This window comes from Protomyctophum bolini (genome assembly GCF_963924005.1).
Source record: "Protomyctophum bolini genome assembly, chromosome: 7".
Taxonomy (NCBI): domain Eukaryota; kingdom Metazoa; phylum Chordata; class Actinopteri; order Myctophiformes; family Myctophidae; genus Protomyctophum; species Protomyctophum bolini.
The window spans coordinates 39,085,947-39,100,591 of NC_137868.1; the positions used below are offsets into that span (position 1 = coordinate 39,085,947).

The 14,645-nt window shown below is 41.1% G+C and overlaps 2 protein-coding genes across 2 annotated transcripts; one reads left to right on the plus strand and one right to left on the minus strand.

The window, feature by feature from the left end:
- Positions 1-600: 600 nt before the first annotated feature.
- Positions 601-5,057, plus strand: wnt4b (wingless-type MMTV integration site family, member 4b; the record flags this gene model as incomplete). The annotated part of the gene is made up of 8 exons (XM_080767865.1): positions 601-689; positions 1,201-1,354; positions 1,847-1,931; positions 2,340-2,471; positions 2,795-2,937; positions 3,263-3,403; positions 4,055-4,217; positions 4,888-5,057. The coding sequence occupies 8 exons, from the start codon at positions 601-603 to the stop codon at positions 5,055-5,057; spliced, it is 1,077 nt and encodes a 358-aa protein (XP_080623991.1).
- A 1,720-nt stretch (positions 5,058-6,777) lies between these two features.
- cdc42l (cell division cycle 42, like) lies at positions 6,778-14,576 on the minus strand. The gene is made up of 6 exons (XM_080768633.1): positions 14,510-14,576; positions 11,084-11,188; positions 9,198-9,270; positions 8,975-9,084; positions 8,261-8,458; positions 6,778-7,894 (listed from the first exon to the last, which is right to left on the minus strand). The coding sequence occupies exons 2-6, from the start codon at positions 11,186-11,188 to the stop codon at positions 7,802-7,804; spliced, it is 579 nt and encodes a 192-aa protein (XP_080624759.1). The 5' UTR covers positions 14,510-14,576; the 3' UTR covers positions 6,778-7,801.
- Between the last annotated feature and the right edge of the window lie 69 nt (positions 14,577-14,645).

Genomic DNA, 14,645 nt, shown 5'->3' on the forward strand with positions numbered 1-14,645 from the left:
CTTTTGGAGATAGCACAAAAGAGGAAATTGACAAACGACATTGACACAGTTCACTGAGAATTTGGATTAAATTACGGTCTGAACTGCATCTTTTTGAAGAGCACAGCAATTGGATATCACAGGACACAAGACGGGTAAGAGGCTTTGTTATTTGTGGCTTTGGGGGGAAAAAATACACATGAATTGAAGTCATGAATAAACTTTACTCTACAGGTCAGTTTATTCTGTTACTAAAATGTCAACTCTCGCAACACTGCTGCTGTTTATAACACAGTCCATTTATTTTTGAATTTACTACGTCTTATGTGTATTAACTGTGCTGACAGCTATAGTGTAAATTAAATATGCCTGTTGGGATGTGTGGGATCAACTTTTTCCAACAATGACTTAATCTGTGTCTCCTCCTCCTATCTTTCTCATAGGACCTAGGAGATATGCGGGGATCATCCCCAACTTCTGGTCCAGAGCCTTAGACTAACTATTCTAGAGCGTACGTACAGACATACGGACGAACAGACGCAACACACCCTTGGGACCGGGCAGCCTGTAGTCCAAGGACCCAGCAGCCTGACGCACGGAGACGGACAGACCGACAGTCTGATGCCAACTGTCTCCGCTGTCAATCTCACGGCACCACTCCTCCTGCTGTTGCTATGGGCAACCCACCCCACCATGGCAACCAACTGGCTGTAAGTCTGGCGTGCAGGGACGGAGGAGAAAAGGGGGAGTTTTGTTTGTCATGCTATAACTTTTAAAAGATGGCGACGTGTCTCTAAATCTTTTTCTGTCGCTCCCCCTTTTTCTCTCTCTTTGTCTCTCTGCTCGGTGACCTTTTCTCTTTTTCTCTCTCGCTCTCGTCTCTCTGCCGGGCCTTCCCTGTCTCCTTTGTCTGACCGTCTTTCACCTTGTTTCCTCGTGCTCTAAAAACTCTCCCCATCGTTACCTCCTCGTCCCTTTCTCACCCTTTTCTTCCATTCATTGCTCTATCCTCTTTCTGTCTCCTTTACTTGCCCTCCCTGCACTTTTTTCCCAGCATCCCTGGCTGCGTCCCTTTGGTATCCTCCGATCTCCCTTATACTTCTCAATAACACTCCCCCTAAACAGGGGTTGAACAAAGGCACATGGTGCAGCTACATCAGTTCCTGTGTGAAATGATGAATGTGTCTTGACTTACAACCCACCCCATGTTCTGTCCTATAGCTCCCTGGCGAGGCTGCCTCGCTCAAGGCCCGTGTCCGGCGCTGCCCCCTGTGCGCGTCTGAGGGGCCTGTCGCCAGGGCAGGTGGGGGTGTGCAGGGCGCGGGGGGAGGTCATGGAGTCCGTGCGCAAAGCAGCCGAGATGGTCATAGATGAGGTACGAGAAGAGGGCCCCCCCTGAGTGCGAAAAAAGCTCAGGGTTCATAACCTGGATTCATCTGTATTGATATCATCATCGTCCTTTTCATAAGCAGCAGCAACACTAAAATCACTACTATCAACATCACAATTATCATCATTGTCATAGCCAGCGTGTCCATATTCTAGTCTCTTCATCAGCAATAAATAATAAATAAATAAAAGTTTTGAATTCCTAAACATCTAAGCAAGTGGTTAAGTAAATTTAAAACAATGTTATCAATCGCATCCCCCAGCTATAAGCTTATGAGGGCCATTTGGAACTCATTCACACTAAAATTATGTGAATTCGTGTAAAACATAAATGGTTTATAATATTATAAGGGAGATTATGTGCATAATAAATATGATGTATTCTTCGGTGAAATGCTTGTTTCTCTGTAAAAGGATGCTCATATTAGAGCTCCCTTTCAAGTTTCTGTTTTCTGTGTCTCTGCTCGTTATTGTTAAGTGCCAGCATCAGTTCCGCAACCGTCGTTGGAACTGCTCCACCACCTCACGTGGAATCAATGTCTTTGGGAGAGTCATGAATCAAGGTACTACGTAGGATCGTGGAGTAGTATTAACTTAACAAAATCAAAGAGACCCCTTTGGACTGACTGCAAGGGAGTCAAAGCCATACAGTGCCCTTAGAGAGAAAGAGACCACTAGGTGCTCACCGGAGACGCACAAGTCAGTACCGGTAGTTAAAAGTTAAAATAGTAAAAGGTTCTCCTGGAGAGGATAAGACATCAGATAAAAAATGGTAGATCCGGACACTCAAAGTTTAAAAAGAAGGAACAGCCTTAATTATGCCAACCAGGCATACATGCTTGATAAAAGTAGATATTTAAAATGTATTTTAAATATGTGTTTTTGGCCTCACCTGCAAGAAATTGCTCAACTCATGCATTTAAGATTTCTGTTATTTGTCTGTGCGACTAAACTGAACTGTACCAAACAAGGCACACGTGAGGCTGCCTTTGTGCACGCTCTTTCCTCAGCAGCCGTGGCGGTGGCTGTGACTCGAGGATGTAGCCGGGGGGAGCTAGAGAGATGCGGCTGTGACAGGAAGGTCCGGGGAGTCAGCCCTGAAGGTAAAGATGTCTCACATTTTATTATACCTTTTGTAGTCACACAACTGCCCTGCATAGCCGAAGACCAGGACTATATGAGTAGTGAAACTGAGGAAAACGTGTTACATTTACTGCTTAAAGGGCAGTAAAAAAAGAAAATCACCCATGTGAAGTGTGGGGCACTCTTATCATCTCACATTCCGTGCTCAGCCAACCAAATCATCGCAAATGTGGTTACAGCAGGTACACACAGACACACAAGGGCTAGCGCCCCTCACAAATGCCTTTCCACAACAACGTTTTCAGTTCTCAAACTGTTCTTCATCAGTTTAATTTCCTTCCAGGTTTCCAGTGGTCAGGATGCAGTGACAACCTGTCCTATGGCGTGGCTTTCTCCCAAACATTTGTTGACGAACAAGAGCGGGCCAAGGGGCTGTCAGCGGGGCGACCGCTCATGAATATTCATAACAACGAAGCTGGCCGAAAGGTTAGTTCAATGTTAAGATACAATAAGACAATGTAACATGAAAGTGCATAGAATATGCCATAGATAAAATAAAATAAAATAAAATAAAATAAAATAAAATAAAATAAAATAAAATAAAATAAAATAAAATAAAATAAAATAAAATAAAATAAAATAAAATAAAATAAAATAAAATAAAATAAAATAAAATAAAAATTGTATATATATATGAAAATATGCAACATATACATATTCATGACTTCTGTGTCTTAATTGAACACATTAAGAGAATTACTGAACAGTGTTAATTGTCCCATTACTCCTTCCATCTCTCCATCCCCTGCAGGCCATCCTCCATAACATGCAAGTGGAGTGTAAGTGTCACGGTGTGTCTGGCTCCTGTGAGCTGAGGACCTGTTGGAAGGTCATGCCTCCATTCAGGCGTGTCGGCGCTGTGCTCAAGGAACGCTTTGATGGAGCCACGGAGGTATCAGACACGGCTCACCTCTTTGACTCCTCACGTTTAAAGCTTGATGTACACTTTGTTGCCCGACGGTGTGAGTGTCTTTGTGTTGTTACCTTGAGAATGGACACATTAAAACTGTTGATGGCCATTCTAACTGCTGTGGGGATCAAAACTATGAGCTGACATGGGATGGTTCCTCTGATGCTGATGCTGGCAAGGCCTGGCCGTATACCCCTGTCAACATTTCTGGCTTATCCGTGAAGTGGCGCCTGATCTAAAGCTTTGGAAGATCACTCAAACTAGACATGCACAATAACTGCTTTGATCGAACTATGTCAATAATTGAGCTAAAGGATGCAAACTGAGTGCTTACTATTGCAATGATGCCGTCTAAATTTTATGCCGGTCATGCTGTCTGCAGATATTTCCACCAGAGGGTGCTGTAAATGCATCTCTAGATTGCCTTGTATTTGTGATCACTGATTAATCACAACTCATGAAGTGGGCCCTTCATTGATTTGTGTGGACCATAGGCAGCATGCATTGTAAATTAAATGAAAACCCCAATATTACGCAATTATTAATCGTATAAATTCAACTGCGATATATATGATTGCAGAGCAGCTGTGTTGTTGAAGACTGACCTCTTTGCCCAACCATGCACCTCCCCAGGTGCGTCTGACTCGAATAGGCTCCAGGACAGCCCTCCTTCCCCGTGACGCCCAGGTCAAGCCCCCCGCCGCCAGAGACCTGGTGTATCTCTCTAGTTCCCCAGACTTCTGTCGCCTTGACCCTGACAATGGTATCCCTGGAACCGCTGGCAGACGCTGTAATGGTGAGAGCCACTCTGTATTTGTATGTTTAAATGGTAAATGGTGCATTTATATAGCGCCTTTATCCAAGGGACCAAGGCGCTTTACATAGATTGTGCATTACATTCCCCCATTCACACACACATTCATACACCGGGAAACCATGCAAGGCACCAACCAGCACATCAGGAGCAATTAGGGGTTCAGTGTCTTGCTCAAGGACACTTCGACACTAACTCTGGGGGAGCCCAGGTTCGAACTGGCAAGTGGCAACCTTGCGGTTACCATCCGGCCACTCTACCCCTGAGCCACCGCCACCCGCTATGTTTACAACTAATTCTACCCCAGCTACATACTGTGTGTGTGAATTGGAGTCCATTCATTTAGATCAGGAATCTGCACAGTCAGGTACCAAGCCTGTGGTATCTCTGCAGGATTGGCACATTATTTTAAACATTTTAATATCTGATTCAGTAGGATTATGGTCAAGGTCACAGGTCTAATTCAAGATAATCACAAGATATAACATAATAGCTATCCGGAATAAGTGACTTAATCAAAATCATCACAAGATAGATAAATCAAGACAGAATGGAAACATTTAACTTTTTCAAACCATAATCCTCGAAAACGAACTAGAGATACGATCAATTTAAAGATGATCTCTTCCTCGGTTTGTCTCTTCCATCCCAGGTACCTCTCGGCTGGCACCAGACGGCTGTGAGCTGGTATGTTGCGGGCCGGGCTACAAAGCAGGCCGGGCTGAGGTGGTTCAGCGTTGCTCCTGCAAGTTCTCCTGGTGCTGCTCAGTCCGATGCCAGCAGTGCAAGAACACAGTCACTATCCACACCTGTCGAGTGTAAGGGGGAGGGGACAATGATGCCCTAAAATCCTGAACAAACTCTGTATCCCGCAGCAGAAAGACCCCCCACACAGACACTCCTGAACACCAGACTACAGTTGCACAATATTGATTTTAAAAAATAAATAAAAAAACATTGCAATATTAAGTGAAGACAGCTTATTTCGCATAAGGTAAAATAATGATGAGTGGGAAGTGCTAATAATTAATCTCGTTCAAGTTTGAATATGATAAAAGACTATTTTCCTCTTGAGTAGACCTACAACTTGTTTTTTTTCCCTTTTTTATGCTTTGTTTAAATAGGAGTGTAGAGACAGGAAACCTAGAGAGTGGGGAAACATGCAAGGCATGACTGGAGTTGGATTCAGACTCAGGTCTTCGCAACCCACAAGGCGTAGGTATACACATGGTCAGTGCATAAACTGGCTGAGCCACCAGGCACCCCCACAACTTAATTTTTGGCAAATGACTCTACAAAAAGCAGTTTAGTGTGCAACCATACTGTACACAAGACCAGCATTACCGGAATCTTGTTATTCAAATCACATATTAGGGTCTTCAGCCCTCGGTTCAAGAGTAGCCATGGTTGGTTCACAACTTCACATCATGACACGGTCATGTTTCAGGGCTAGCTCAAGAGCAGTCCCAATTCCAAAGCTATTTTTCTTTAAGTTGCAACATTTATCTGAGGGCTTTTAAATAGAATTTCATTGTTAACCTGACAAGTACATTTAGGGCAAGAACAAAATAGGACGGTATACGCAGTAAGAAATGTATGTGTATACATTATGTTGTCTTCCCTTCCATTGGGAATAAAAGGGTCCCACACACTGTCTTCACTTATAGAGCAGCAGGTTTATTCAGATGATGTTTCTGTCTAAACGCCCTTCATCAGGTACCTCAGGATACCTGATGAATCTGATGTTTCGGTCTAAACGCCCTTCATCAGGTATCTCAGGATACCTGATGAATCTGATGTTTCGGTCTAAACGCCCTTCATCAGGTACCTCAGGATACCTGATGAATCTGAATAAAACTACTGCTCTAGAAGTGAAGACAGTGTGTGGGACCCTTTTCTTCTTATGATTCGCATTTGGTTGCCGGCTCCTATACGCACCTGTTCTTGTAGGTGTGCACAAGGCCTTTTCTCTACAAAGTCTTCCCTTACTTTGACATAATATGCAAGTTAAAATATATGCACAAGCAGGCAGACAAGTGCATGAACACACATAGTATACAGTATACTATTACTGTTGATCTCACCTGAACTGACAAAGCTTATAAAGCTGAAATTAACCAGGACTAACAGAATAATTCTAGCTTATTTTTAATGCCTGTCTGGTTTGTGTTCAGCATCATAGTTTAGCAATTTTGTACATTTACTGTATTTATGTCTTTTTGCCTTTGTTCTGGCTTATTTATTTGTATATCTGGCATTATGAGTCTTTCCTCCACTTCTGACTCCATTAGAAACAGCAATGATTTTGACTTATTTCAGTGTCTGTCTTGTGTTGCGTGTGTCGCTTTTGTCATTGTGCACCCACTACTTTTAGAAACGTTTCAGAAAACAAAATTCAAATTTAGTTTGTTCATCCAAACACCCAGATAAGTATTTTATGACTTCTTCTGGGCATGCCCAAGATGTTGCCATTCATTGACATACATAGTTTAAATATTTTTCTGGGTGACAGCAATTTGTTTAAATGGAGTGCCGTGCTGCAAAGTTTTTATTTTATTCATGGTATGCCATGCAGTGCATTATATAGTAATTACAAAAAGTATATCTGTTTTATGTCAGTTAAACCATTTTATTACAAACATCCTGTGATTACAAACACCCCGAAATTTTCTAGCAAAAGGTTATCATCTCATCATTTCTAAGCAGATGAAGATCTATCCAAAATATTACAGCTTAATTTGTTATTAATCACTCAAAATTGGTAGCCTAGCAATAAAAAAAAGAACAGAAGATAAAATAAAAACTCAAGTTTCAAAATGAATAACTGCTAAACATTTCCCAAAGATAACAAGTCATAGAATTAATACAACGTACACAAAAAAAAGAATAAAATATAAATTCAGTTCAACAAGTTACCTGCGAAAGGCAAACTGGTGACAATGCACTTGGTTTTCCCATAATTCACTGGGAGTTGGAAGAGAGTAACCGCTACCTGCCCTAGGCTAGCTAACATGGAGTGAAAATAAACTTGCGTGCTGTCTTCATCCAACTCAAAAGTGGCAAAAAGAAGAATGAAATTCAGTACTACTTAACATTAAGTTGCTTTTAAGAGTCTAATGACCGTTGTCCACTAGAGTAGAAACTTAATGTTGAGTGGTAAGTAATCGGTTCTTCCCCAATTTGTAGGGAAGCCCAGATTGGCCAACAAAAGGGGAGGAGAAATGGTGACAGGCAGGGGGGCCCGCCCACCCAAGTTTCTGTAGGGAAAACACTGCAAAACACTGCCATTTCTAAAAGCTTTAAGAGAAAGGGAAAGAAAGGAGTGAATGTTATGTTTCTCATCCTGCAGATTTACTGCATGAGGGGAAACCACGTTCTACTTCCTCTCACCCTAAGGCACAGTCAGCATACAAGGTATTTGAGTGAGTCGTGGTGCCATTTTGTCTAACTTGCTCCGTTGTTTTTTGTCCTTTCTTATGATGGCCACTGATCCGTCTCTCTCATGATTTTAATTCATCCCACCCATTTCTTACTCGTCTTCGCCTCCACTGGTGTCCTCTCATGATCTATAGCAGAACACAGCGAATTTTCTTCGTTTTGGTCTCTGGGGGTTCCAGGGCTGCCAGGATAGCCTCATCAAACACGTTCTTCAGTCCTCTCTGAGATAGAGATAAACAGGAATGAGGAAAGGTGTGAGGGGAAACAGAACACAGCATGTCACAGTCTTATTTAAATCAGGTGCAACCTGTAATTTTACATAAGGCCTCAGGCCACACCAGACACCAGTGTACACTGAAGGTCACTGGGCCAGGTGGGAAAGTCTGGGTGGGGAAAGTGGACAACACCCTGAGCCTTCCTCTACTAAGTGCACCTGAGAAAAGCACTTCCACTGGTGCCGCTTGCTAGTCGTCAGCAGTAGTAGTCGACTGTGGTTATACAGGCTAATATCCCAGGTGTGTCTGTCTACACGTGGTCAACTTCCCACGTCTGAATAGAGGCCAAATGATAAGAAATTGGTCCCAAACCTGTGTGAGGGCAGAGCACTCGACATATTTGACAGCCCTGAGGTCACGAGCCAGCTTATCTCCACTCTCAGGGGACAGGGGGCGCTGTTTGTTCTTGGCCAGCTTCTCCACCGTGTTGCTGTCATCTCTCAGGTCCACCTGTGTGCCCACCAACAGGAAGGGGGTGCGTGGGCAGTGGTGAGAGATCTCAGGAACCCACTGGAAAAGTAGAAAAAGACACAGTTAACCACTTTCAACCTAGCCCATTCTGACCGGGCACCCATTTTGGTGGCGCGCTACGAGCTTGTAGGTCTGCTATTTTTTGAAAAATCGAAGAACGACTGACATTTTTAGAATCTGATCTCAGGTCAGAATGGGTTCATCAGACCAGTGTGTTGTCCAGTGGAAACCTCGTATGAATCTGATCTCAGGTCAGAATGGGCTAGTGTCCCTATTTTGGGCATGCGATTATAGTGAAAATGAAAAATACATTAGCATAGCAGATCCACAAGCTGACAATGTGTCCATCTGCAACGCAATGTGAGCTTGTAGAACTGCTATTTTCATGCAACATCATCGTACAATTACGAACCACTGTTGGTCATCAAATTATTGGCTTAGGAATGCCAAAAACAAAAGAAATATCCATGAATTCAAGTCTCCATGGGGTGAGTAATCGATAGAAAAAATAATTCGTTTTTTGGGTGAACTATTAAATTGAGAAGAGATACTGACCTTCTCTCTGACGTTTTCAAAAGATGAAGGTGAGACGACGGAGAAACAGACTAGAAACACATCTGTCTGTGGGTAGCTGAGAGGACGCAGCCTATCATAATCCTCCTGACCTGAGTGGACAATCAGTAAGATTATGGACGGATAGACATTAAATAAATGGATTAACAGATTAAAACAGACAAATGAACAAATTGGGAAAGAATGGAGAGAAAGTAGAGTTTACCTGCGGTGTCAAACAGGCCAAGAGTATAGGGCTCACCCCCAATCATAACAGTCACAGCATAGTTATCAAAAACCTTTGGACACAAAATAAAACACTTAAACCACAAAATTCTGAGAAAATGTATGTCATGTGTGATACAGTGATTACATTAACTCTCAAGCATAAAAATACATCTAAAATGGATGAAACTATAATAATCAAATAAATTGATTAGTCAATTGACATAACATTTTAACCGAATGATCAGATTAGCGATCGGATGACTGCAGTTGATTTATTTTTGTCTCCTTTGAAAAGAAAGGGGAGCATATCACTCAAGTTCTTGCATTTTTACCCTGTCTCGGCTCCCTTCCTGTCTATCAAAGAATTGATGGATTTCAAAATACTACTGCTGGTTTATAAAACATTTAATGGTTAGGCCAAAATATATTTTTGATCTCATGAACCTTCTCTAGACCCCTCAGGTCATCAGGGACAGTTTTTATAGAGCATGTCTTTGGCAACGAACCCTTGCCAAGGACTAGAGGGGCAGATTTAAACCAGCACTGGAAACCAACGCCGGCTCTCTATTGGTTCATGAAACTATGTGCCCGGCCTCCCCGGGAGAACGCGGTCGGAGAACACAGACGTCACCAAATCTGGAGCGTTCTCTGCACTCCGATTGGTTAGGAAAATCAAGGTTCACTCCCACTCCTAGACCAAATTTCCTGGGCGATTCCCTCTGGCTTTTTTTTCCTTTTGAAACCAAAACACCTGGGTTCCCGAGGCTAACTACGACACAACTAAATAATTTTAAATTAAAGCTAAAGACTTATCTGTCGTTTTTTTGCGCTTTCTAATAATTTTCTATGCATTGTAATTTTATTCTTTTTTTTTCTCTTTAATTGTATTATCAAATTATTTGCATGCCCGCATCCGACCTCATCCTATGTTATAAAAAATAAAATCCACGTAGGAAACGTTGTAGAACCACTAGTCTATAACAACACTGTCAACACAGCTCGCTGTGCGCCGCCATGTTGCTCAGAATACTGGGGAGCGGAGAACAGCCACTAGACTAGAGCTGTTTAGAGACAGAGAGTGACGACAATGGAGTGATCAGTGACGCAAACAGCCCCAGGAATAAGCAGTGAACGGAGATGTCGCAACTCTCTCAACTAAACGGTGCTGCCTCCGACAGAAATATTTAGGGGAACATGTTTTAGCGTGACAAGCAGACCCAATTCAATGGGAAATACACATTGTGTAATAACACACGCCGATACAAGTACAATAATTGCAACTGCAACAACTTTTGGTTGGTATATTAAGCTATGTTAAATCCACTGTTGCCCACTATTAGTATTTCTTACCGAGTTGTGCTTGCTAATACTACTAGGCTACATTAAAAATATACTGTATAGGCCTATTTGATATTTTTATATATTTTTGTTTATAAAATAAAATAAAAAATGTTTTATTATTATTATTTTTGAGTGGTGCAACCACTCGCTTACGGTGCTATGTGTGTGGGTGGGTGGCTGGGTGTCTGTGTATGAGCAAAAAAACAGCATGGTTGTTTTTCACCAACTGTGCGCAACCTAATGCACACACAAACACACAAACTCTGTCATTTCTCAACTGTTTCGGACGCGGCGCGGCACGCCGGAACAGGCCGCCCTGGGCGCGTTCCTGGGGGTCTGGAACATCCCCCTCCCCCCCGCGAAGTTGCACCACTCACTTCACACAGGTGTGATTTACAACACTGCTTTATTTTTGTGGTGTCTAAAATCAACTAGCATAATTAAAAATGGATTTTTTTTTTACTGAAATCCTAGTTGTAGTAAATCAGCTGCAGAAAGAAACCTTCCAATGACGGCCGTTAGCATGTGCGTGCGTTCTCTTACCGTTGGCACATACTCCGATGGGAACTTGTTGGTTGTGTAGGAAATCAGTAGACAGGTCTTTCCTACGGCACCATCTCCTACCACTACACATTTTATAGTCTGCATCTGTGGTGGAGAGAACGGAACATAAACATCAGGACTGTGACAGGAAGAACAACAGACAGAGACAGACACTGACGCAGACAGAGGGGAAGTGAATCAAGTGATAGTTCTACACTGCTGTCAGAGCCTTATCTAATCAAGGACATCTTTTAGCCTTCCCAAGTGGCTCCTTACACTAATTAGCCTTACAATGGACAACAGCATTCTCTGTTTGAAATCCAAGATCTAGGGTTTCAGTTCATTATTAATCACACACATAAATGCTGTTAAATGGCATATAAATTTAACACCAAGTCCTTACTAGGGGTGCGAGTTTTTCCTAATTATTCCAATAGTTTCTGACTTCGACTGTGTCTTTTTTTCTTTTTGTTAAAATAAGATATTCAGATTGTAATCATTGCTAATTTGCTGTAGAATGTTTGTTCAGTTCAGTAACAACTCCTTGTCTCGCTCATGCTCTTTTAAACAGAAAATACATGTTCAGGTTAGGATAGTTTTATACGATCAGGACAGGAGACGGAAGTGATACAGAACAGGATTAGGGCTGTTATAGTTCATTGATTAATCGCCGTTAAGAACATAGTTTTTCAGTGTCAATTGGGCAGTTTTCTGTGAATGTAATGCTGTATGCAATTGTTCGCGTGGCCGAGGAACACACATGTGGGCTGGTTAAAAGAAAAAGCTGTATCTGAAATGGTCAAATAAATATTTGATTAAGGAATATAATAAATAGGCCTTTTGTATTCTTTCTGTACATCAGCAAATGTATGTTAGACATTGAGAGAAATTAAGATTCTCAGATAATAATAAAAATAAAACGGTTAATCGATCGATAAGGTTATGAAAACATAGCAATTAATGAAGTAATCTATAATTCCCATCCCTAAACAGTAAACACTAGTTAACAGGATACAGAATAAATTAAGTGAAATTGGAAGTGTTGACACAAAGAAATGAACAGACACATTTGAAACTGGAGAACTATATATTTTAAGATGATAAAATAGCACTCTCTCCTCCTGATTGGCTGTCGGCTGAAATTGACAACTCACAGCACCTAAAATGTAATTTTCGGTTTATTTGCGAACGCAGTGAGCACTTACTATGAGACCTAGCAGATCATGTCTGTCTGTGTGTCCCCCCTTTGTGCCCATATATGGAGCTGAGTGATTTGTTTGTGATTGATGCAACACACTCCATATTTGGACGTATAGCTGCTTTGGGGACTCCTTATATGGTTATGGCTAAGTTAAAAACTTAAAAAAATAATAACTTAAAAAAAAATCTTAAAAAACCCAAAAACCCAAATATGTACGAGCTGCGTTCGCTTCCGGCGTTTGCGCGTCTTACTGGTTAAGAGCTGGAGTTACTGAACAAACACTTATTGTAGCAAATTGTCAATGATTACCATCAGATTAAAAAGCTTTTAACCTTTTTAAGAAACAAATAGTTCCTACACCTTTTACAAAACCCGTCATTATGAAGATTAGAGCGGTACCCGTTGCGTACTGGCCTACTTGGAACATTGTGATGTCAGAACAGGCCAGCTCCATATATGGAGATCTAGGGGTGATGTCGGAACATCAGTGTGATGTCATAACAGGCCAGCTCAATAAATGGAGATTTATGGGTGATCTGGATTTGGGATTTTGGGCCCTGTACCTAGCCCGGGCAGAGTCTTTTTTGCTGGTTCTGGACAATCGTGGGTCTGATGGACTCGACACCGGGCAGTGCGGGCACTGCACAATTTGAAGTCGTGGGGCGAACGGTTAAATATGTGGATTACAGACGTGGCATTTATAGATAGATGTAGAAGGTAAATTTACATCTGATAATTATGTACTGTACATGTTCAATTTTCTAATCATGCATATATAAGCCCTTTAGTCTTTTACCATTTTGAGAAGAAATATCCTGTATCCTTTAACAATTATGTTATTAACAACAATGTGAACACAGACTTAGATAGTAGGAACAATGACAGGAGCCATTTTGTCTACCATTTAACACACACTGACTAGGAATATGTAATATGACAGAATATTGGGTTTTCTGCTGTATTACTACAGGGAACTTACAACAAATCAACCCTTTAGCCTGGATTGTTATCACAATGAGCTAGCTATTACTGTTGAAGACAATGACGCATTGTGTTTAACTTAACGTTAAAAAATATAAATAAAGCAGGGTTAGAATCTACCAACAAAATAATCAAACTGATTCAGGCCATTTTATATCCAAGCAGTAGCATAGAAGAAGGTGGAAGAAGTAATTTGTTACTATATTAATTAAAACATGCGTGTCAAGGTTTCTTTTTGATCAGTGAAATTCCTAATGGATGTGATGCTTAATAACATGTCACAATTATTACATAATCACAATTAGTTTTCCTAATTGTCAGAATCTGTTGAAAAACGTTCATACATAAAACAAATCTAATAGCAACATCTACAAGCAACAGATTTGCTATTTTCACTTTTTATGTTTTTTTAAGAATGTGAGAGAATATATATATATACCTAAAAGGCAAACGTATTTTTTATGTTTCAATGTTCAATGCCAAACACACAATTCAATTCTTAATCGCAATTATTTGTGTTACAATTAAACAAGTCAAATGTCATGATCGAGAAAGCCGCAATATATAGAGAATACATTATGCAAAAACACATAATTAATGGCGACAAGATTTCATCATTAGAGACACAACGTTGAACGTTACATGTCTGAAATGCAGAAGAACCACGCAGGCCCCAGCCAAAAGGCGAATGCTTCCGATGCATAAGATATCCGTCAACGTTATTTCAACTCATGTCTAATGATTAATCACATAAGTCTTTTACATTCGCATTTGGTCTCGTTTAAAATAAACTATGATTATAATAAAACAAGACTGAACTGAACCAAAAAACGAACTTCTTGTGCAGTAAACAGGTCATCATCGTAGTTCCAACTCCAACATTACATTAGTTCGGGCCGGGTTTGCGTCGTTTTGTGTTGCTTCTCAAACTAATCGGCTCTGTATGTTACAACTCATGTCATACTTTAAATAAAACAATAATATATATATTTACAGTCTGTTGTCAGTGTTGTGACAACTTTCATTGACTGAACAGCGTTAGCGAAGTTTCCAGTTAGCTTGTTAGCTAACCTCTCTTGGTATTTTTTTCTTTTTACAGCCCTCGGTCTAACAGATGATTAAACGTTCGCTTCGTTGAACAGATATATCATATTGATGGACTCTCTGCCCTTACAAACTTGTCTCGAAAAACACAAAACGATACACTGTAACAGTTTTTTGTTTGTTTAAACTATAAAACTCACCGTTTTTCTCTAGACAGGTTAGGCGTTGGTTACATCCGGGTTTGCGAATCGCACTACACATTCTGCGCCTGCGCACTTGCAACACAGAAGCCACATTCTAGATCCCATAGCTCCGAAGGACTGCCGCGTTATGATT